The following is a 25,750-nucleotide window of genomic DNA, read 5'->3' as shown; positions in this document are numbered from 1 at the left end:
TAATGTTGGTGCCACTGAAGCAAAGACAACTTGTTGTCTCAGTCGTTTCCCCAGAATACCAACAACACAGAACAAAACATGACTTTATTCATTATCTCAATGCCAATGATGTCATTCTTGTAGCCATCACTTTGTACAGTCAAAGTCCACTTCACAAAACTTTGTTCAGAGAAAAAAACATCACAGTGTACTACAAAACTAAATGCAGATTTTCAAAGTTCAGAAAAAACCCGCAGGACTTGAAGCACGAGACAGTTAGTAGAGCGATATTGGTCGGGTACTGTGGTCCGGTCCAGCATAGATTTTATGTAGGGTGGTCCAATAAAGGATTCATGGATGTAAAGATGCAGGTGTTTATCACGCCTCTGTACCAGAGAGGACCGACCGACTCTGTGACACTGAATGCAGCGGTGTCGTGAGGATCTCATTAATGAACCGGACTGAGTGATATCTGAGTCTGGAGTTGTCTATAGATGACTCCCTGACTGATAAACTTTACTTTTTCTACAGTTCAAAGGGAAACTGTTGCTCATAAATGAAGAATTAATTCATTGTTTCATTAGTTTTTCTCAACTGCAGCTCCTCAGGTGTTTTAATGAGCGTCTTTGTATTTGCCGATCGTCATTTTTCACCATTTTTTCTGACATTTTGTTAAAAAAATAATCAACTGATTAATCTATAATGAGAGTAGCGGCACCACATTTGCATGTTTGAGTCGAAGTGCTGCTTCAGATTCACTTTGGGCTGATGGCCTCCCGGAGACGAGCTGCGTGCCGCGGATCGATTCTCCGATAGCTGAGAAAAATCAACTAAAGTGCACGATGTCCATTCATTGACTGATACAGCGATAATATATACAGCGTTACATATGTTAAATATAGTGCAGTGGGTTTGGACATAGGAAGTGTGTGTACGTGTGTGTGTGCATGTATCTGTGTGTGTGTGTCTGTGTGTGTATGTGTGTGTCGTTGCCTCACTCCCTTTCACTACCCTTTGAATGCTGGTGCTGTTTCCATGGCAACGCTGACCCCTGGGAGTCAATGTTATTTTTTTCACACAAGTAGCCTCTTTAGAAATCCTCCCTCTCTCTCTCCCTCTCTCTCCCTCTCTCTCTCCCTCTCTCTCTCCCTCTCTCTCTCTCTCTCTCTCTCTCTCTCTCCCTCTCTCTCCCTCTCTCTCTCCCTCCCTCTCTCTCTCTCTCTGTCTCTCGTCCATCCTTCCCTCCCACTCTGTTTACCTCTCTCTACCTCCGCGTCTCCTCAGCAACATGCACTTTATCTCTTTCTCCTCTTTTCTCTCCATTATGTAGCAAAGAAATGAAAAACCTCTTTATTAGTTATGTGCTCAGGTGGCGGAGGTCGCTGTCAGTGCACGATCCATAATGTTGTACGTCTATCTCGGATCTTTCTTCTTCAGGACGTCACACACTTACAGTACATCAGGAAGTCTCTCTGTACTCTCCGTCTCTTCTTTCTCTGCGTCTTTTCTTTGGCTCTTTTTGTCTCCCGTCCTTCTCGAGGACACCTCTGAAAAGCAGCTCCTGACGAAGTCCTTTTCAGCGCTGACCTTGCCTTTAAAGTCTACACTTGAGCGATGCGTGGACCGCTTCACCATGTTTTGCATGACAAAAGAAAGAATTTTCATCACCAATCTCCATTGCATAATTCTACTTCATTTTCTCGTCGAACTGTGTATTTTGAATTCAAGAGGGGTTGTTGTCATGCATGTTTAATCGTAACATCACAGGTGTGACATTGTCTTTTTTTTGGCTCTTTTAATTGAACATACACAGTGTAGCTGGCTGTCAGTTCACCCCCGTCTAGTCCTTCCTCTACATCTCCCCTTCATGACTTTAGTGGATTTAGTTGGCCTCTCAACATGGCTCTCATTTTCTCTGCAATAACCTCTGATGATTTTGTTGTCTTTTTTCAGGCCAAGCTGATCGTCCCCAACAGCACGGCGGGGCTGATCATCGGTAAAGGTGGAGCTACAGTCAAGGCGGTGATGGAGCAGTCCGGGGCGTGGGTCCAGCTATCCCAAAAGCCAGAGGGCATCAACCTGCAGGAACGTGTGGTCACCATCAGCGGAGAGCCTGAACAGAACCGCAAAGCCGTTGAGATCATAGTGCAGAAGATACAGGAAGACCCACAGAGCTCCTCCTGCCTCAACATCTCCTACTCCAACATCACAGGGCCCGTCGCCAACTCCAACCCCACTGGCTCCCCATACGCCAACTCCACCGAGGTCATGCCAGCCGCAGCAGCTGCTGCAGCAGCCACAGCTTCCTCTCTGCTCGGCCAGGCCAGCCTGGCGGGGGTCGGAGCGTTCCCCACCACCATGTCCAGCCTCTCAGGCAATGACCTGCTGGCCATCACCTCCGCCCTCAACACTCTGGCCAGCTACGGCTACAACACCAACTCCCTGGGCCTGGGGCTGAATCCCGCCGCAGCCTCAGGGGTGTTAGCCGCAGTAGCAGCTAATGCTAACCCTGCAGCAGCTGCCGCAGCTAACTTGTTAGCATCCTACGCCAGCGATGCATCCACCAGCGCAGCTCACCCAGCAGCTGGTCTCGGAGGCTTCTCCTTGGGATCCCTGGCTGCCGCCACAGGGGCCACTAATGGCTACTTAAGCGCCGCATCGCCACTGGTGGCGTCGTCTCTACTGGCCACGGAGAAGCTAGCAGAAGGAGCGAAGGAGGTGGTCGAGATCGCCGTGCCAGAAAACCTGGTGGGAGCCATCTTGGGGAAGGGAGGGAAGACGTTAGTGGAGTACCAGGAGCTAACCGGCGCCAGGATCCAGATCTCCAAGAAAGGCGAGTTCATCCCTGGAACTCGGAACAGGAAGGTGACCATCACGGGTTCCCAGGCCGCCACACAGGCCGCACAGTACCTGATCAGCCAGCGAATCACCTATGAGCAGGGGGTACGTGCCACCAACCCACAGAAGGTGGGCTAAACCTGACAGCCAATGAGAAACGAAGAGGAAAAGAGGAAAAAAAAGAGTGGGGGCTTGGGGGAGGAGTATAAAAAAGTGAGAGTGAGAATGGAAAAAGGAGAGGAGAGCAAGAATGTCAGAAGGAATCGTCCGCGCCGTTTTCTTCTGCGTGTTTTCAGTATTCTCTATTAAAAAAAATTTTTTGACGCGAAGCAAAAATGTGCTGAGAAGACGAGGAGGGAGAGGAGCGAATTATCACGCTGAAAAACCAAGAAAAAAATGTGTAACATGTAAATAAGGTTTTATTACTTAACGTCTTGACCTTTTGGGATTTTTTATTGTTTTGTTTTATTGTTTTGTTTTGTTTAGTAAATTAAGCTGTCTGTTTGTTTGTTTGTGTATTGTGTGGACAAAGCTGAATGCCATGTAGACAGGCCGACTGCCTGAGAGGCTACAGGAGGTGGGGGGAGGGAGGGAAGGGCATGGGCGCGGGGTGTGGAGGGGTGGGGGTTGCGTTTACAGGGTACAACCCTCCACCCTCCCAACCCAAAATCCCTCCCTCCCCCTGCAGCCCACACGTCACCCTCCCGTAGGGTTTTTGTTTTTCTTCTGATTTGCCCCTCAGCCCCTTTGCCCCGCCTCCTCCCAAAGCCCGTCTCACTACTTGCCCCCAGCCTTGTCCCCCCTCCCCGCCCCCTTTTATAAGGGTTTTATAATGAGCAAGACTGCAAACTTCAGCCTGGTGTGTGAGAGAAGAAACGTCCACGACTCCCCCAACACCTTTTTATTCTCTCCCCCAGCCTATGATCTCACCTCCCCCTTCATTCCTCCCCTCTTTCTGGGAGACGATAGGAAGGATGAGGTGAAACTGGGGAGGGGTGAGGGGTGAGAGAATCAGCTGGGCGTTTCTTCATTCGCACACCACCACCCCCCCCACCCGTATACCCTGTGATTTATCCCACAAGCAGTGCAGCGCCACAGGGGTGTTACGGCACGTAGCGCCCCCCATACGCAGCTCTAGTGTTTGAGATAGAATGCCGAGGCGCACGCTGATGACCTCACGTAGTGCGATACCTAGAAACGACGAGAGTGATACTGTGCAAGCTGCGGCAAACACACAGGATCTATGGCATTTTTGCAGTCTGCTGTGATAATTCTGTTAATGATATTGTCATGATTATTACAATAGGAATCATCACCATCGTCATTATTTATTAATGAGTTCACCCATAAAAAGCTCAGTTGTTTCTTCTTCTTTTTTCTTTTTTTTATCTGTGAATTCAGGTTGACATGAATGTAAATGAGACTATTTTTTGATTTGAATCTTTTTGTTTTTAATTTAAGTGGATTGAAGATGAATAGTAATGTCACATAGTGTAATATATGTCTTATTTAAGTCCAGTAAGAAAGCCGCCCCAGGCATTAAGATCATTACAGTGAAGGATCACCTTATATATCCAGTCAAAGAGCAGAACAGGGAACGCACACACACACACACACACACACACTGAAACAAAAACACTATGATGCCATATTTGGTGCTAGAAAAGGGAATTCACCATATCTATGATGCAGACTGCAGTGAGACCTCTAGATTAGCAAGAAAACATGTGTAAACCACTCACGCCACAGGCTGCAGTGCAGCATCTTAGCAGCTATATTAACCTGAATCGCCTTGGCCATCCTAGCTCATGCTCCAAACATCCCTGCTGTCCTATATCTGTAGTAAAAACGCCCTGTTACAGTTCTCCTACAATGTCAAACTGTAACCGAGATGAATAATTGAGTTGAAGTGAGACTAGTTCTCAGCTGACCTGCTACTGCTCAGCCTGTGGTCTTCCAAAACCCTTAGACGAACCCAAACCACAGACTAGATCCAGTAGAGAGCACTTAAGACTCACAACGTACTACTGAGGAATGCAAACATTGAGCGAGAGAAAACACTGAAACATGACGAGGGGACATTGTTTGTCTGGGGTCCGCTGCTGAACCTGCAAGCCTCGCTCGTAGATTTGCTATTTTTAAGGCAGCGTTGCATATCAGTACAGGAGATAAATAGCCTCACTGATCTTTGCCCTTATCAACCAACCGTCCGACTGCCGATGTGGTAAAGGGCAGACGTGAGAGATTTTCAACATACGTCCGGGGAGTTGAGCTCGTTTCTGCCTCTGGCAAACTGCAGGTCTCCCATGGCAACAGGTTTACTGCCCACTGTAGACCCAGGAGGCTGCTGATGATGCTGTTGTTTCTTTTGTTGTTAATTTCTTTGTTTGTGTCGTGTTATTATTATTATTCTTTTTTCTTTTTTTCTTTTTTTTTTACAATCGGAGTACACTGAATTTTTTGTCTTAATGCACTGTGAAGCGAGGGAGCGGTTCTCTCGGCCTATGAGGTCAGGGATGTGTGCTGTAGACGGCATCGTGATTGGATGGCTTTTGTATGGCAGGGAAATTTAAAAAAAAAAAAAACACACACATATATGAAATATATGTAGAATGCATATGAAGAACTTCACCAGAAATGCACGTCATATCTGAATACTGAACGAGGAGAAAGAGACTAGGTCGATGAAGAGGATCAATCAATTGAGGTCAAGAGTTGAGATCAATTAGATTCTTCTTACCTGTTGTGTTCTGTAATGACAGGGTGGGATGTTGGGGGAGTGTTAGGTGTCCAGTAGCAGATTAAAGAGACTGGAACAAATTCTAAATTCACTTTTCTATCGCAGCTGTGTCTTTTTCATAAATTGATGATGTTCTGTACATCCAACGGGCAAATCCCTGGACAGAAAAGTCCAACAGGAGTCGAAGTGTGACCGAATGTAAAATGGCAAAAAAATGAGGAGGGGGGTTGCATTTGATTTATTGACCTGAACAGCCTGGTGAGGGGAGGGAACTCCTCTTAAGATTACAAATTTTCTGATTCTTTCGAAACCAATCCGACCCAAAATCCTCCACTGTGCTATCGAATGTGTCACTCTCTGTTGGAGCGCCAGTGAGGGTTTATCTCCACAGCTTGGTAAGGAGGCTTCTTTACTCCCATCTAACACCATCCACACTCTCCTCACCCTCCCTCCCACCCGTCCTCAGTCCTCCAGTGCACTCCCATCCTGACACTCCCTCTCCTCCTACCACATCGCTCCATGGGTGACTATGTCTGGTGTTACGATCAATGCATGTCTGCTGCTTGCCCTTGCCTCCTCCTCGGGCGGCTGAGGCTCGGAGGCGCCCTGATGCACCACCATGAGAATAAAACGACCACACCTGCAGAGGAAGTCATAGTCGAGGCCGGCAGGGCACAGTGCACAAACACTCTTACCTGTAGTTTGGATCAGTGCGTTTAATTTTATACACTGAAGAGAAATCTTGTTGATTTGGAATATCTTACTGCACAAACATGAAACATACACATATCGTGAGGGAATACTTTGTCATTAGTGGGGTTTGACTGGATTTACGTTGGATATTTTGTGGCATTGGAAGATATTTTGCTTTTGTTCCACTGTAGAGCTGCACTGTGCTGTTAGCAGTCAGTAACGCATGTTTTAGATAGATCACTGCTTCATTTATCACTTATCGAGCAAAAATGGCAAACATTTGTTGATCACAGCTTTCCAGATACAAAGTAGTATGTTGAGTATGTCGAGGCTTCGGACTGTTGGTCAAACTAAACAAGCCATTTTTAGACTGTTCTGGGAACTCGAGACAGCCATTTTTCATTATTTCTGACATTTTATACGCTGAACAAATATTCAATTCATCATTATTAAGATCGAAGAATTGAAAGATAAATAAATATTTGTTATTGATAGCCTTGGTTGTGTTAGTTTTTTCTCCATTAGGACAAACCTGCTTGTTTCGTATGGAAGGCCAAATGGTGCAGAATTTTAACAACAACCTTCGCAGGTCGTTTAAGATTCATTGTTTACTGAGTTTGGATGCAGCACAGTGCGTTTACAGTGGAAGAACTGCATTGATATTCCTGTTGTAGGCGCCAGCTGAGTTGATTAATACGGGACGGATTTCTTCTTCATCTCATTAATTAAAACCGTAGACCGATGTTTTTTGGTTTGTCTTTTACACGGCGGCCAATCTCTTTAGTTTTCTTAATGTTAGGGGTTCAAGATAAAAATGTGATGAGTACTGGAAGCAATACACGTAGTGGCATGTTGTCTTGTCCTGTCCTTTATCCTGTCTGCCGTAGGAGCTTTTGGATTTACCTGTAGATGTTCAATAGGTTTACACAAGTAAAAAACCTTTTTTTTTTTAATTTGTGGAAAATGCTGCTATTTAATAATAACTGATGTACTAAAAATACAAGGTTAAAACATATCGAAATCTGTCCTTTTAGCTGGAGAGGCTAGTCTCAAGTGGCAGTGTAATACACGCTCTGTTATAAGCTCACGATAAGTTAATAATAATGTAATTCTAACCTGAACAAGTTAAACCTGTGCCAAAATAGGTCTTTACAGAGTGAAGCTGTAAATGTGTTGATTTAAACCACATTAGATAAGAGGATACTTTTATATTAAGAAAATGTGAAAAGTGCCAAATGAACCATATTTATAATTTACATAGGACACGTGACGGTTTGTAAGAACTAGTTAGACTAACGGTCGGAGCGCCTCAGTATAGCAGTTTGTTGACGCCCTCTCTGTTCCTGCCACACGAGGAGGGACCGCCATGTTAGCCAAGTGTTAGCCAGTCCTCTGGGAACTACCCAGAATGCAACAGCACTATGACTCTGGGGCTAGACAAATCAATATAGCGATAGGTTAGCATAATTATGCTAAAAAATGTGACTTGATAGCATTCTTAAATACAGCCTTTTATAGTTACGATGAAAATGTATTTTGTGGAAATAGATGTTATCTTTTTTGCACGTCTATATTGCATGATATCAAAGTGAAGCGTGGACAAAAAAAAAGGGGAAAAAAATCAAAGAAGTGGCAAAAAAAAAAAAAAATTAGGCAGTGTGTGTCATTCATTTTTCGGAGACAAATCTTTGCATGCCGATAAGGGTAGAGCATTTTGATATTGTTTTACACGCGTTTAAATGTTCGTTGTTTTTTCAAAGCGGCCGCGTTGAGTCCTGGTCCACCGGCCAAAAGTGAACAAACTGTTTGATTTTTGACGTCACAACAGAATGAGTATTTTGTCGTTAAGTTGTCTAACCATCCTCGAAGGGATACGAATAAAACTCTCGAACAAACCTAAGACTATTTTGCTACTTGCTGAGCGAGCTTGTATTAAAAATGTCTCAGTTGCTGCCTAAAAAAAAAATCAGGATTTACTTTCAAATAAAGACTGAGATTGTCCATGAATGTACTCACCTCTGCATAAGTTTGCATATCACTCCTCTGACCATTGACGTGCAGTAGAGGCTTATGTGTGTTTTCGTGTGTTTTTGTACTCTAACATTACTAACCCTCGACGCGCTGTGTCGAGCTCTCAGTATAACTCTGTTGTCTGTCCTTTTACCCCCCCACGCTCTGAGCTCTGGCTTGTCTTGTCATTGATATGCACCTTATTGACCTCAAATATGACACGGAGCATCTTTCGACCCCGCCTAGCGTGTTTCACTGGGGTTTGGTTGAGATCTGTAAAGAGAGAGTGTGTGAGAAAGGGAGGTGGAAACTCTCCTCCTTCACCTACAAATCCCCCAAAAACACACAAACACAAGTCTGTCCGCTGCTGCACTCCCTCGGGGGGCCTCGCTGCAGAAATTTGGGACAGATTGTGTTTTCACTCCCCTTAGTATGCAATCCAAGGCTCTGATCTTCGGGAGAGAAACAACACTGAAGATTGCCAGTGTGTTTTCAAAGTGTTTTGAATCCTGACCCCGCCTCTCTCTCTCTCTCTCTCTCTCTCTCTCTCTCTCTCTCTCTCTCCCTCTCTCTCTCTCTCTCATTTTTTCCCAGTTCAGCTTAATTAGATGCTTTATTGGCTTTAATGTCAAACAAAAAAAAAAAAAGGAACATTTTTGCCAAAGTCTGTGCACCTCTCCCACTCTCTTATTCCTTATTATGCAACCAGAAGCCACAGTGTTTTCAGTGTGGTCCTGTTTTGTATCCTGACATGACGTTGTCATGGGAAACGACCCGCTTCCTCCCCAGCAAAAGAAAAAGAAAAAAAAAAGAAAAAGTCAAATTTTCTGCTCCTAGCGACATGTTTGCACTAAACTCTCTGCTGTTATTGTGCACGGCAGGCCGAGCTGAGGTGGGGGTTAGTGTGCGAGACTACTGTAGATGTGTAGCCTTACTGTAGGTGTGTATTCAGCAGTGTATTTAGATGTGCATGCTCCTCTCTCCCTCCCTCTCTCTCTCTCTCTCTCTCTCTCTCTGTCTGCTTTAGGCTCGCTCGCTCCGTGCTCGTGGTGTCTGTGTTGCGACGTAGCCGGCTAGTCATGTTCCTTTCTTTCTGTTTTTTTATTGTGATGTGTAGAGGAATGCAAACTTAACTCTCACCTGCTCGCCAGGTGACCTCATTGCTTCTCAGTGGGTGTGGCTCTTCGACATAGTCCTCAGTTTTTTTTTGCCCCGCCCCCACCCACCTCCACTGGCTCAAACCCACTCTCACCCACACCCACCACTGACCCTCCCACCTCTTCAAACAACATATTATGGGACCCTGCTCTCCCCCCTTTTCCACCTCCCCTTTTCCTCCCCCCAACTCGGGCCCCATCGAAGCACCAGCAACTGTAGACTGCATTTGTCATATCACTGTTTTTCTGTTCCTTCTTCTCGTTCTCTGTTGATTTTTTTTTTCCTGGTTTTTGATTTGTACTGTATGCTCTGTCTAACCTAGACCAGTTTTAACAAAATGCCATTTCTGTGTGTAGCCTGTTTACCCCTCCCACACACACACACACACTCCTCCATGCCCTCTTTTTTGCACTTTCACTGCCCACTCCTCCTCCTCGCCCAAACATACACACACTTTCCTCCTCCGCCTCCCACGAGTCTCTTCTCTCGAGTGCCAAAATAGAACAGAGAGGAAAAAACAAAAACAAAACAAAAAAAAAAAAAGACAACAACAACAACAACAACAACTACCATTCCAAGCGTTTCTTTGAGTTGTTCTTGTGTGTCGGACATCCATCCTTGGAAGCACCCATGAAGCCAGCATGCTCCGCCCTCATAACATGATGTCGCTCATGACGCCTCAACTGAACAGCACCTTGCCCCCCACCACCACCACTCCTCCTCCTCCTCCTCACCACCCCCCACAGAGCTAAACCCGACAAGGATTAACCCCTCTGCAGGTTGGCTACCTACCTACTGTCCTGCCTCTCAACCTACCTAAAAAAGCCCTACCGCTCATGCCAGCTGCTTTCCTAATTCTGTCATCTCTTCAGCCTGTGGGACTTCATTGATTGTGTGCCATAGTGTTGGGGGCACCTTTCACTCTCCTCACCCGCCCCTCTTTCTCCCCCCTCACCTTTTCTCTCTCTCTATCCCCCTCCCCCTCCCTCTCTCGCTCTCGCTCCATTTGATTTTTCTCGATGGGAAAGATTCAAAAACTCCATTTTCTAATGATGATTTTTTTTGTTGTCGTTTAACATCCAAACCACGCACGCCGACACACGCACCGCCCCCGCGCGGTGGTGTGGGGAGTGTTTACGCACCGTCAGCTGCGCAGCCATCCTCTGTCTTCTTGAACTTTTTGAACTTTCACCCCCTCATGAACTTTATTGACCTTCTTCCTCCTCCTCCTACCCCCCTTCTGTGTTCATCCAACTGTTTGGACGATAACTCTCCATTCCATCCCCAAAACCTCTCTGAGACTGTGCAATGCTAGCTGATATGATTGGATTTTTTTGTTTGTTTGTTTGTTGCTCATCATTGGGGACAATTCTCTGAGATATAAGTCGAAAAAGAACAAAAAAAAAAAACATACGAAAGGAAGAAAAAAAAATCAAAAAAAAAAAAAAGAAATGCAGACAAACAAAAAAAAAAGAAAAAAAACACTAAACAACTGTTTCTCCACAATTTCATTTTTTTTCTCTCTCATTGTAAATATTTTTGTCAGATTTTTTGCCGAGCTGTAAAGAGAGAAGTGTTGAGCAGAAAGGGGCCGGCAGCATAAAGAGGTACTAGTGGACGCGGTAGACGATCATGACACTCTTCATCCTCTGTATCCGATAGTTAGGTCTGCCTGTATAATCGGCTATGCTAGTTCTACTGTGTTAACCTGTGCTGTTGTTATTAGTGTTGATTTACCTACTGTATTCGCTGTTTAGCTTCCATGTTGGCTAGCAAACTCTTTAGATACCTGTGCTCATCGAGAAATAATACTAACCTTGAGAAGTAGTCCGAGCCATTCTCAACGGAGGCTTGTTTTTGTACATTTGTTGATGTTTTCCTAACAGTGAGTTGTAGTGGCGCTAGTATCTTTTATCATCAAGCCATAGTTATTGAAAATGCTTGGTCGTGTTAGAGACATATCATCGTGGAAAACGGCTCGACTCGGCTCCTCCAGGTTGGAAAAAAAAACCCCAGGGAGGTGGAGAGAAGAAAAAAATTTTTAAAAAAGAAGAGAAACTAAGCTCCTCCTGGGCTACAAACGAGGACGCTGAGCTGCTAACTTTTGTGCAATACAGTCCTAGTTTACATAACATAGAATGATAGTTTAGAGATGATTAACCTCTGCAGGGGCCGCTCGACCATCCAGCCGCCCGCAGAACCAAACTCGTGGCATATCTCCATACTCCGCCCGAACATCAGAGACATTTTGAAAGTATTAACGTGACTGCGTGAGATTAGACTCCCACCATTTTCATCGCATTGCTCTGAGCTCCACTCTTGATTTATGCTGCCTGCCCCATTGCCCTGAGAACACCACATGAGCTATTTATTTCTCAGACTATTATTATTATTATACTATTAATAAATAACAACGCAACAAGAAAAAGGGAACGACTGGAAAAAGGTGAATTAATATTAGTATTGTTTTGTTTTTATTTTTAGTATTTTAGTGGTTGCTTTTAACAACATTCATTAACTGACTTAAAGAGTATTGAATATTTAATGTAATTGTAGCATTGTGTTTGTAAAGAGAAAAAAAACCTAGTGAGTTGTGTTTCTTGACTTGTGGATTACCAGTGAAGTGGGCAATCTAGTGCTAATATATATGAGGTCTTTTTTTAAGGATTCTTATTTTGCGACAGCAACAGCAGTCATTATAAATGTTCATTTTAGCATCACCTGTCTTCCGTTGTCTTATTCTTCACCTTCCACCACACTCTGCATCATCACAGTAACACATCGCAAGTCCGGGGGTGGGCAAGAGTGCGTGTGTGTGCGTGTGTGTGTGTGTTTGGTTGTGTGTGTGTGTGTGTGTGAGTCATGGAGTGTGTATGTGGGTTTTGTGTGAAATGTGGGAGCAGTGTGTGTGTTTGTCATGAATGTACGTGTGAGTGTAAGTTAACAACATTTGTGTGTTTATTTGTGTGTGTCTATGCAAAATATGGGTAAATGTGTGTGTCTGTCTGTCTGTTCACTTGTGTGTGTGTGTGCATGTCTGTTTTCATGTGTGTGTGTGTGTGTGTGCGGGTGCATGTGTGTGTGTGTGTGTGTGTGTGTGTGTGCTCGATGGCTCTGTGAGGCCGGGGTTCAGGGTGGGTGTTCTGTCCAGTGTCCACCAAAAGCTAAAACCTGTCAGGCTTCCATACTTCCTGATGGAACCTCCAGACGTTATAGCTGCAAACCCTCATCATGTGATCTGACTCAACTCGACTGTCCATAACCCCCTCAGTCACCTGACCAACCAAATCAACCAATCACTGTCCACCACTACCGCCTTCCCCTGCGCCATCCTTTGCTGCACACCACGTCAGCCCCATGTGATGTTCTCCATCGATAACATACTACTGTCACGATCTACTGTTACATGCCGACAGATCTGGGGATCAATACTCGTCTAGAGCGGACGTTCGGGTGTTCACACCTGAGGCGTGCTTGGTTTTGTTTGTCAGTGTTTGTAAATGAAACACAGCGGTCCTGAAGCTGTTCTAAAAAAAAACAAGCACACCTCAGGTTGTTTGTTTGTTAAAGGGTCAGTTCACCCAAAACTGAAAAAGTGTTACAGTCCAGGTTTTGAGATATCAGTCTCTAAAATTTCTGCTTCCACCCCAAAACAATGGAGCTGAATGGAATTTAGTTTGTTGTGCTCACAGCATTTAAATGTTTCTTACCCGAAACAGTGTCCCTGTTGCTCTGGGTAAACCACTGACCTCACTGAGAACCCTTTTTATTGGGAGTATTCAATGAAAACCTTAAAATACTTTGTGCACCAAAGGGGGGATGGTGACAGAAATCTCAGAGACGGATACCTCAAAACAACTCATCTGCATAGTTGGACCTCTACAGTCAAAGAAACAAAATGTAACTTCCTGGAGGAAGATAATTAATCAGAGTCTCATCCGGTTTGGCAGCTCTGGTCGATCACAAATCCAAAGCCTCAGTGTTTGATGACTTGGGGATGAGACTCATCGACTACCTTTCTCCAAGAAGTTACATTTTGTTGCTTTAAGTGAGAAAATATTTGGCCTTTTGGCTGAACTGACCCTTTAATCTGCATACGGACACTCGTCCAGTGTTTTTTCATCAGCCAACCATTTTCAATTCCTGTATTTTTCCCCAGAGCTGCATTTTACATCCTACTGTTCATACTACTGTACGTGCTGCATACTACCTTAACAGGTCAGACTCCACCTTAACCTGTCTCCATGCCAACCACCAAGGAGCCAGTTGCATGGCAACCGGCTTCCGCCACAACAAACCAACCAACCTACCAACCAACCATCTTCCTCAACCACCGAGGCCACGCCCACCTGACTATGATCGTTCCATAAAAGAAGAGATAGAGGAAGAGAGAGGATAGGAAGGAGGGATGACAGATGAAAGAGACGTAGTTGTGATTCTCAGGGTGTCTTATATTAATTATTAATCTACTGTTCAGTCTGTTCTCCAGTCTCTCACTGGTGTCCTGTTGCCCCTAACTGAGCCCAAAGACGATCATGTCCTTCCATGATAAAAAAAAAAAAAAATTCCTTGTACAATTGATTGACTACACTGACCAATTCCTCTCGATCAGTTGATTGATAGTATTGATTGACCAATTCTCTTGAAGAGATGCTACACAGCCAGTCAGGTGAATGAAAGCTAGGCACTGTAACTAATGTTTACAACCCAAATGAGACCAACAACGCTGTTGAAAGAATGTCTAGGACTTAAAAAAAACGCAGAAAAAAAAAACAAGAGAGAGACAAATCTCTGAAGAGTACTTATTTCTAAATGATGGAACTTTTCGCTTACTTTCTATGTGACATGAGGTAATGTAATTTTTTTCAATCATTGCATGTGACTATTTTGATTTGCAATGAAACTGTTAGAATGGATGGTACATTTGTGACGTCAGTGCAACGTTGAGACGCCGATGCTAGAAATCAATGTCGGTGTCTTATAACAGTGTTTTCATGTCGCCGTGAGGAGTGCTTATGGACCAATGAATGCTAAATGTGTGACCATACAAAGCTGTAAAGGTTTTGTTTATTTGTACATGGTTATGGGTAAAATAAACCATTGAAGCAAAATTAACATCTTTAGTCTTAAAGGAGTAAGCCCTCACACATTTGTCTGTAAAGCGGTACTTTGGATAACGCAGTAGATTCGATGTTACGAGGTAAGTTGATCCAACGCGGCACCTGGTAATGTGCTGCCATGCAGATATTCTGAGCTTTTCTAGGAGGGCGTAGTCGGTCGACATGTTAGGGAAGACAATCAGGCTTTGATCCACCTCCACACATCACCGCCCTCCCTACGACAGGCATCACAATCAAGAAGGGGTGGGGCTTCAACTCTCTGACATATCCATCTACCCACAATCCTCCTGTGCACCAGAGCCATCCGATCAACAAACACCTGCACCCCTGCATCCGCCATGATTCCACAAACCAGCCAATCAGCTCCTGTGACCTCCTGGCCAAATCGTCTCAGCCCTCTCCATGCCATCGGCTAAGCGGCTAGTGGCTTTTTGAGCTGTTGTTGCAAAGCCCCCTGGGAAAATGGAGTCACAAAAATTCACAGCATGGTCCGACCAACCTCTTGTCACTCTCCTCCCACACACCTTTCTCCATATGCCACTAAAGAAGTTCCTCTGGCTTCCAGCAAGAAGGTCACAGCGGCGTTCTGTGGTGGTTTTATAGTGTGTTTGATAGAGTGCACCATGTCACACACAAACAAGCAGACACATGGCTCACCCAGGCAGCTAACAGTCACCCGAAAGCTACATTATTACAGTCAACTCATGCATTATTACAAGGTTATCACAACAAAACCGTTGTCCTCAAACTGTAAACAAACTTTCACACAGTTTAGAGCAGATTGGAGCTTTTTTTCTTTTCTTGGAGGCTGCGGGAGCAAAAATAATCTCATTGGTTGATTTTCTGGGTCAGCAGGCTGAAGTCCAGTTGGAGATGATGAAGTTCACGTACAGTAGAGGACAGTATGGGCTGGTTACATGAGCAGATGTGGCTCCCCTGGATAAAATGTGAAATGTTCCCATGATGGGTGACATAAATCTTACAGACGTCTGCTGTAAGTATAATAAAAGTGCAACAAATTAAAGCCAAAGTCTTTTAAAATACAAATAAAATGACATGAACTTACTATCTGATAATAAATACATGCTTATGGATCGATATGAAATAGAGGATACAGTGCCTTCGTCTGTGTTATGCACTCTCAGGAGAACATAATGTTCTATGGACGATAAAACTTCACCCATAAAAAATAAAAAAACAACCTTCTTTTGAATTATTTTGCAAATTCAAACAAATTCTGTGTTCAGTTTTATCAAAGAGAAGTTTGTGTTTGGTGCAGACAGAAATCTGAAAAACTCAAGAAGAGATTATTTTGAAGAAACAAGGCCACAGCTTTTATATTCCATAAAAACAAACCAGAGCTCCGTGTGCGTCAGAAGAAGCGATCCGATCCAAGTTATCTTCATTCCTACTTCTGCCAGACTTCACAGGAACAACCTGGGTTTTCCTTTAGTCCAGGATGAACCTTTAACAACAGAAAACAAATCCAGATCTAAAGAAACTGAGTCTCACAGCAGAGATTGCTCCCTGGATTCACGTTATTTAGTTAGATTACATGATGAAGACAAGCTGAGAGTACTGAAGTGCATCTGAAGAGAGTGACTACAAATCTTTGAACTGAAGGAAATTATTCAAATCAGCAAAGTTATTCATAATTCACAGCTTTAGTGAGATTTGACGTTTTGCTTTTTGGGTATGAAAAGCAGAACCCTGCAGCTTCTCCCTCATGTTTTCAGCCAGCTCTGTGATAGCGACGGCACATTTTGAAGTAAACTTATTACAAGTTGTTACAACCCAGCTGGCTACGGGACGGAGGAACAACATAAAACAGATGGATTTCGTAAAAATGAAGTTATTTAAACTTGGATAACGACAAAGAAAAAGGGCCCGCGGGTGCTGCTCGAATCCAGTGATTAAACAGAACCAAAAGCTAAAGTACAAATCTACAGCAGACTGCAGCTAAATGTTGGTTCACATGACTAGAAGCCTGATAGATGATGGACTGGAGCCTTTTATTATTTTTTTACTTTATATTGAAACATTATATTTAAGCTAAACTTCAGCTAACGTTCTCGCAGACTGACAGTTTGATTCGACCTGTTCAGTGCTAATTGAACCAATAAGGTTTTTTCTGCCTCCATGAATTGTTTCTCTGTCAAAACCTCGTCTCAGCGTGTTATTGTCTCGAAACAGAGGTGGAAAAAAACCTTTTTCTCCTCGTCTGAACAATGGTTCCTAAATTGGCCGCTGAGATTTGCTCCGGTGTTGTGATGAATATTAATGTGCCTTAGATCAGCTCCCAGAGGTGTTGTATCCTGTGTCAGAGCCACACAGGCCTCCCAGGATACAGGCGGTAAGTCTCTCAGAGTGGTTTCATAATCTGCAGTCAGAGAGGTTAAATGGTATTTTTGTGTAAGAACATGAGTGTAGATACAGAAACACACGATGAGCAGGAAGAAGATGCTGCTGTTTGCGTTTAGTCTTTTTGTCGTGTCACGAGCGTTAAGCAGCGAGCGGTCAGAGCTGAACTGAGCCTCTGCGAGGACAATAAACTCAGATTAAAAGCTGCTCTCTGAAGACGGGTCAGAACACCAGGACTATAAATGCTGCTACGGTGGAAAGTCAGGGACAGGGAGAAAGTCTTATTGGCTGCTTGGATGTACATAAGAAATGTTTTCAGCAGACTAACACAAAGTAAACACATCTCTGAACTAAATCATTCAGCAGTTTAAATAGTTCAGTAAACACAGGCCACATCGTCCATCTTTTTATTTTCCACACCTTTTTTGCAGATGCACATCAACAAGTAACCTCTGACAGCAGATAATAACATAAAGTAAATACTTTCCCCTCTCTAAATACATCATTTTATACATGTACATGTACAAAGTATAATTGAAAGTTATGAATGAATATTAAATTTGTGCGTTTCCTTTTCAGTAGCTGTTCTAAGCCGTACAATAATCCCCAGGACTGTTTCTTTCAAGGTGTTTTCAGTGTATTTCAGTCACTGTTGCCCTACTTTTGTGCGCCGGGCTGAAGTCTGTGCAGCTTCAGCGGCTGTGTGAGCCACAGAGGAGCCTGTGTGACAGCGACCATGATAAAGTAGCTGCGCTCCTGCAGGCCTCGCACCAACATATAGATCACAGACTCCTCTGAATCTAGGCCGCTCGGCTGTCGCTCAAACTGCCGACTGTTCTCACTCGGCTGCTGCGATCATTAAAAACTTCCAGAGACAGAAAAATCCGGCGCTCACCTGCCGCCACAAACACTTCGCCAGGAAATATCTGCACTTCTTCAGTCATTCTTTAACGCAGTGCTACAGTGCTAGCTAGTGTTAGCCGGTGATCCGTCTATGTCAGCGTTAACAAAGCACCTGCTACTGCTATTAGCACAACTCTCCTCTTAGAGGCTGCATATTGATTTCCCTCCCTCCTCATCTGTTCTTTTCATTTTTTCCATGTTCCCTCGTTCATCTGAGCTCTAAGAATAGATCTCAGAGAACCCCAGAGGAAACGTTCACGGGAATTCCCAGGTTGTTCCTGTGAAATGTGGCAGAAGTAGGACTGAAGATAAATTGGATATGTGGGGAAAACAATGCTGCAGATGCACATGTAGCCAATACTTCTGTAACGTACCGGGCCTTTATATGTGTTGTACCATATGTTTCAGTTTCCCCACTGGAACATAAAACTGTGGCCTTCTTTCTGAGGATTAATGCGGACGTTCGTGGTGGCATCTTTTTGTAAGTAGGCCAGTAAATTTTCACAGGTTTGGAGGGAGTCTGAGCTCAACCAAAGGCTGCGACAGGCAAAGAGCGTCTGTAACAGTGCCGGTAAACAAACTGTAAACCCAGATGCATCGTAATTCCTTGACGCATGCAGGCATGAAGGGGCGCGCCGATCCTAGAGAGCATTACAGCGAATTATTTATGTGTGCATACTGGATGTCTCGCTGCCCTGCTTCCGAGAACGCCCTCACCGTCCCCGGGGGAAGAGCCTGTTTACAACCGGCATGCAAGGTTTCAGAGGGCGCTACAACATTAACAAGTCAAGTGTCAGCTCTCGCCCGTTAATGTCTGTTAGTAATTGTTATAAATTAGTCATGTAATGAATCCCACAGAGTATTCATTCTTCCTGATGGAGGAGAGAGGATACAACTTTTGTGTTTTTAATAGCGCAGTGAAGGGTAAAGAAATCACGACGTGTGGCTTCTGTAACTGGAGGCACGACTGCGATCTCACTGCAGCCGATTCTTCAGTGGATCCAGTCGATATCCACTTCACGCTGTTGGACCGATGTTATTTTATCATGCAGGGAGAACTCTAACCACCACCGCAGCTCTCCGGCAAATGAGCCGAGGCCACGTGAAAGCCGATCAATAGACTAAATGGCAATCAGTCCGAGCGCTGGAAGGTCAGTGTCAGCAATAGCAACATCATGATCTTTAAAAGCTAATTCATTAGGAGGCGGTTAATCATATATGTCAAACATAGTGATACGTTTAAAGCTCCAGCGTGCTCTACATCTGCATCAGAAAGAAGCGATGCTGATTGACACATTTTGAATGTAGGATGCTTTCAAATGTAAATCATTTAATAATTACTAAGTCCAGAAATGTTAAGATTTAAATCAGGAAAAACATCTGTACATCTTTAAACAGTTGCTGTGTCGAAATGGCCAGAATTGTAGTTTAAAACTGTTGCAGAGATTTTTGAGGTTAGCATGCTAATCAGCTAGCCCCGGCCCGTAGTACCACTTTGTATAGCAGCTCTATAGACTATACAGAGTCCTACAGCAGCACTCTGAGGTTTTACACTGCAAAAAATCAACTATATGACACCAAAACATGTTCATCTTTGTCCTGTTAGCAGACAGAGAACGTATCTCCCGCCTGGTGAAACTCTGTCGTCACAGCTGAGGTGATGAGGTCGTCGTGTCTTTAAAGAAAACACACACCAAATCTCAGAAAGACAAAGTGTATGTAAGAAAAAGTTACATTTCTGCAGATCTGTGCTTCCTGACCAACACAGCATCCACAGCAATCAACCAAACAGTGGCCACCAGCTCTCCCCACTCTGCGCTTCAGCATCTCTCTCCGTTACTCCGTCACCTCGTCCTCTGCAGCCTCACTTCCAGTACGAGAGCGTCGGAGCTTCTGCAGCGTAAACAGCAGATGTTTTGAATCGAAAAAAGATACACAATTACTTAATCCTTGGCAATTCACATGCTGAGCAACGCTGTCTAACCGAACCCACAGAAATACGAAGGGAGGTTCGCTTGAAGGGTTTCTGCCTCCAAAATGGAGTCAAAACAGCTCAGAGAAAACTAAATGCTGGTGACGTTATCTGCTCGTATATGAAGATATCTCCTTAAATCTGATGTGTTGCTGTCAGGAAGTGTGTGTGCCTCTGTTTGTAAATGAAACCCTGCAGCAAAATTTGATTCTTCTCTCAAAATGCATCTTTTTAGACGCCACATAAGAAGTATTAAATAAAAAAACGGATTTCCTTTGGCAGGCTTCACCTTAAATCAGTCATGGGATCTTCTCCATTTTGTTTCCCTTTTTGGAAAAAGACATGAAACATATTTAGCACCAGCAGAAGTTACCAGATGATGCAGTTTTGGAATAAAAACCCTTCAAGTGCAATAAAGACTATCTGAGTCGTTATATGACAAACTGAAAGGAAGCTGTTTTATAATGTAATATATTTTGTATGAAATTTAAACGCTGATTCTCTGAGAGTTTGATAAAATATTGGATTTTAAAAGAAATATAACATTTGTAACAGAATGAAATTTTAAATTTAAAATGAATATTTTTGGCAGGAAAATAATAATTTGTAGTGAAGAAGACGGCTGAATCGTAGTATTTTAACATTCTGACTGTGTGTCTACAAACAAAAAAGTGAAGTTAAGTGAAATGTTAGTTTGTCGTGGAGCCAGAAGTGATCTTAAGATGGTTTGTTGAAAACAGAATCTAAACTCCGTCCTGTCTTTAATCTCTAATGAGCTCAGAAGTGAAACACACACTCGTCATACACAGATAGTAGAGTATCTACATGTGTAGTGTTGTGTTAGACATCTCTACTCCCACAGAATCTTTGAATCTTAATATTAATTTATTTTAAATTGCTCATCATCATCATTCCTCTCCGATCGAACACCAGTCAGCTGAGCTAAATACTGAACCATGATTGTACTGTCTGTCTGCTGTTTGTTCTGCTGTGATGACGTTTCTAACTCAAACCTACAGATACACAGTTATTTGACATTAGTCTTAACTCCTAGATGTCCCCAAAAGAAGTCATATGAGATTTATTGAATGTTCATTATGTGTAAAAAAAAAAAAAAAAAAAAATACAATATATAGACCATCAGTTCTATTAACTGCATTGCAAAAGCTGTGATTTTAAAAAGCACTGTAGCGTGTACAGTGATTTCTTTATCAATTTTATGGTACAGAATATGTTCTGCAATCTTGCAGCTTTTGTTCTTGGTTTGTTTTTGTTCTGGAGCCTATGCTTTAATAAATACATTTTCTACGGTACAAAGGGAAGCCTACGCAGTGCTTCATGTGTCTAACTGGTGTGTGTCGGCCGTGGGTGGAGGCAAAACCAGAACGCAAATAAGTTCTGCTTCCTCCTTCTCTGTCGTCTTTTTTAATTTATAACAACATAAAAACACAGTTTATCTACATGTTCTCTCTGCCTCTTATTTCTTTTCTATTTCTGTTTCTGCTCCTTTAATGTTTTCAGGAAAGAAAATGGAGCTTGTGGCACTGAAGGTAAGAAACATCTGGACGGCAGCTTCTGCTTAGAGCTGCTCTCATCACCATTTCAAGTCAAAGTCAACTTTACTGTCAATTCTGCGATATGTACAGGACGTGCAGAGGATCGACAGGCCGTTCCCTCAGACCATAATGACAGTTACAACAGATACACTGACTGCATGTAATGTGGAGAGGCTCAGTCTCAATGACACAGTAGACTCAGTAGTTCCTCACAGCTCAACAGCAGTTTAGCATCTTTGAGCTCATCGTTTTGGTTTTACAGTCTGCTAATCTTCAGAGCTGCGGCGGGCAGCTGTTTTCAGTGAGAAGCCTTCGGCAAACAGATAAAATGTGAGCTACAAGCTGGTTAAGAAATAAACATCTGGCAGCAAAATAGTTGGCGGAGACCGAAACAGATCTTGAAGGAAGGTGAATATTAGACTTTGACTCATCAGTTGGAAACAAGCACAGCTACACATGAATGCTAATGCTGCCCTGGTCACCATATTAACTTCATATGATAATAATATGCCAATTTTGTGTTTACACGCTGATCCTAAGAGGCCAGATAAAATCTAATTAATGCAAGTTTAAAGTGGAAACAGACGACTTCCTCCCCGCAGCGTTTCCAAGTATTAGTGCTGGCGCCGCTGTTGCAGAGAGAACCTGTCCTCAGAGTAACAACTACCAACAACACAGAGCAAAACACGAGTCTATTCATTCATTCAGTTTATTGTGGAGACTAGAAAGCAGATGGAAATGGCTGGCTGCCAGTCAGACTTCATTTTCCTGGGACTTTTCATGCCTGATGGCACAAAAAAAAAGAAAATGCCCGGTGAAAGCAGTGTTTTAGGGAACCAATCTAAACTTTAACAGTGTCATTACTTTATATCCATTACACTGTGTGATAAATATCTATTTAAAAACAATAAGTTGAAGCAAAAACTTGATCTGAAAGGAGCATTTTAGTATGAAACACAGAGTGAGCTTGAAATTCTGTTGCATGTGCAGCTGAAGTCAAATCAAATCAATTTTATTTATATATCACTATCACATTGGCCGGAGGAGAATATAAGATGGAAGAAACCCCACCGTGCTGAGCTAAAACCAAAAACATGAATTTTCAGAAATGATTTAAATTGATTGCTGTTACATAAAACTGCAGTATGATTAAATGATCCGGGACTCTTCCCCCTTCACACCACAGTGATGAAGGACCTTCACGTGTATCATGTGTTTATTGTCTAACACGGTGACATAAATACATGATTTCACTGCCTCTGTGAAACAGAGGGTCAGACAATGTTTCCCTCCCACGCGCTGAAACATCCACTTCTTTGATTGTGAATCCACTAAATCCTCCAGAGCTGCAGCGGCAGGTTGAAGCGGAGCGGCATCAGAGCTGCTGTGTGGGCTGCTGAGGACAGATTAGCATAATGAGGCTATAGGCAGCTTCTATAGGTAATCTCATAAACACACAAACATGAACTGTGAGCCGTGTGTGTGTGTGAATGAGACTGTGAGGAAGATGAGAGGGAGAAATTAGTGATGCAGCTTTAAATTTGCATGTGAGTGTTGATATGACAGACAGAGAGACTACAGTGTGTGTCAGTGTGATGAGCAGTGTGTGTGTGTGCATCACAATATTTTTAGGCTTTTCAGTCGTTCTGTGTTAAACCTGAAAACAGTGAAGGCGACGCACCTTTACAATCCAACCTGAGTGCAGCCGCAGCGTTCCAGAGCTCATCAACGTCCACACGAGGTTATTTCAGATGATTTGTTTAATGGACAAACGTTCTTCTTGTATGGAGCCATTAAGTCAGCTGTCAGTTTATAGAGCTAAATGTACAGTATGTTCTGTATCTGAAACATTTTTCACTTTAATGTTATTCATGAGTTGGGACAGACGGCCGCTCAACCGAAGCTGTAAGACTTTACATGACGTGAACTTCATGTGATGCAGTGATTTCACACAGAAACGGATCCTCTGCATGTTTTACATTTATGTATCGCTTATTTAGGGGACAGAGAATTCATTTAAAACACATGGTACGAGTGTGAGGGGTTTAGATATGAACAGCTGTGACAGCAACAAAAATGTATTCATGGGGAGTTTGTGAATGATAGATCGCAGGTAAACACAGGAATCAAACACACCGCTGGCAAAGAGTTGGTTTATATTTAATATTCACAACATTATTCCAAATTATCTCAGTATGATGTCACTGGTACGAGGTGACTGAACACTTGAGTCATGCAAATACATTAAAAACATTCTTAATTTAGATTCAATTCAAATCACTTTGCTTTCAGTCAGTTGTCATAAATAATAATTATTAAAGGAGACTCCACATGTTGACAGCTAGATATCAGGACACATCCTCCCAGTAAGGAACAAGCACGGTAATGCTAATGCTAATATACAAAGCTAACTATTGCAGGTAGCGAAGGACCTGTATGTGTCCCACAGTTCAAAACCTGAGTGAAGATTAAAGTAGTTATATTTTGTGGCTCAGATTTAAAGGAAATCATCGACTATTTAACCGTCTAGAGAAATGTAAACATTTAGGGCAGCGTAGAGCACTGCGGCAAGTTTTCCTTTCTTTTTTAATCTATTTTAAATATTTCTTTGTATTTTGTAAAACTCTGATTAATCTTTGTTTGTCTGTAGAACCGCTGCAACAATTTGGAGCATATTTATTTTATTTTTATTTAAGAAAATGATGCCTTCATCATTTTCTTAAATAAAAATAAAATAAATATGCTCCAAATTGTTTAACAGTTTCTTCATAAACAGCACACACATTCATCGGTGAAGGTTCTCAGTATGAACGGTCAACATTTGACTTCAGCCGAGATGATGTAAATTACATTTTGCGGCTCGGAGACGGTCTGACAGCTGGAGTTACTTTCTCACTGGTTTTGCTGTTTTTTTCAGATATCTTTGCAGCAGTGTGACGTGTCCTTCAGTGAGTCCAAAGAGTGGAAATAAATGCAGAAGTAGCACATTGGACATTTTTTTGTAAATGCACAACAGCTGCTGAGGTCTATGACAGAATCACACATCTAAAAGGAAGAAAGCGGTCAAGATGGCTCGCTTCAGTATGGACAGCATACATATAAGTTTCATTCTGCATGAATGAATTGGACATTATAACTACTTATAGTTCATATTTTGCTCCGTATCTGACTCGAAGCACAGTCTTGTTCATATTTGTACATAGAAACAGTTGAAAATTGCAGTTGTTCCATTTTCTTCATGAACAACCTTTCTTCACTTCCCGGCTCTGCAAATCACACAATCCCAGCAGGACACATTAGTCTTTCGCCTTTTTACGAGGAACCAGCGGCTCTGCTCACTCACAGCCTGCACTCTGAAAACCACACGGTTCTTCAGAGGTCCAAAAATGGAGCTTTGGTCGTTACATATGTTTGAAAACCATAAATAATTTAATGTACTATATGACGATCTGATGACTCTTTACTCCCGCTGTTACTGAAAGTCACCACAGTAAAATATATGCTACATAAAATACATTTCTCTCCATGTATGTGATGAAAACATGAACTCTACGTGAAGGAGAGAAGATTACACATCAAGTTTATGCTTTCTTTTCTGTTTGTTGTTAGTTAGTTTACAGAAAGATTCAAAACAGACCAATATAAATTCATTTTGGTGGAAAATTGGGAAACAACTGACAAGTGATTCGCTTTAGATGCATTTTTTAGTATTTCCTAAATTGACATTTTTAAATTTTTTGCACAAACTTGGCTGATACATTTCCAACATGTCTACCATGATATTCGGGCACTTTTTGCATTTTGATGCACGTACTGAAATCCTAAAGATTATTGAATTAAAGTCACTATTTGTAAGATTCAAAAATGTCCAACTTTGGCGCCCCCCAGTGGTAGAACTGAAAAAAAGCATGGGTCCCCCTGGGGCTCTGAGAACAAAGGGCTAACAACAGTTTCATCAGGATTGTCTCATTCCTTCACAGTCTGCAACATTAATTATCAGAATAAGATTATATACATACAGTAGTGTCTTAAACACATTAAGAGTGAGTGAAGACTTGTTTTAAGATTCAGAGTTATCAACACAAACCTTCTCCTAACCACTAAGTCTTTGAAAAAACAACGAGGGAATTCATTTCCTATGTTTGGATATTAGAGAAAACCCAGAAACTGCCACTGTTTTAACAACCACAGGCTTCCTCTGTGGAAACCGCTCGCAGGTTCAGCTTACAGAGTCATTTTTAATCACAGTGCAGCAGCCTCCCGGCACGCTCGGCTCTGCCCAGCAGGGTGGACGGCGCACCTGTCTATGAGACCCCCAAAACATCACGCGAACCCTGTCGGGAGACATTAGACTTTCCGTGATGTATGGACGTCAGCCAGAGAGGAGAGAAAGCAGCAGATCCTCCTGACGGCCTCAGGC

The 25,750-nt window shown here is 42.9% G+C and overlaps 1 protein-coding gene across 2 annotated transcripts in view; it reads left to right on the top strand.

Moving 5' to 3' along the window:
* nova2 (NOVA alternative splicing regulator 2) overlaps positions 1 to 20,903 on the top strand; it is a 104,960-nt gene extending 84,057 nt beyond the window's left edge. For both annotated transcript variants that reach the window (XM_084350868.1, XM_084350869.1), the window contains one exon: positions 1,933 to 20,903. In XM_084350868.1, the coding sequence (XP_084206994.1) occupies positions 1,933 to 2,955 (1,023 nt within the window). In that variant the 3' untranslated portion in view covers positions 2,956 to 20,903. The remainder of the gene's footprint in view (positions 1 to 1,932) is intronic.
* The last annotated feature ends 4,847 nt before the right edge of the window (positions 20,904 to 25,750 follow it).

This window comes from Pagrus pagrus (genome assembly GCF_965226575.1).
Source record: "Pagrus pagrus genome assembly, chromosome: 4".
Lineage (NCBI taxonomy): Eukaryota > Metazoa > Chordata > Actinopteri > Spariformes > Sparidae > Pagrus > Pagrus pagrus.
This window is presented reverse-complemented; position numbering and strand designations above follow the sequence as displayed.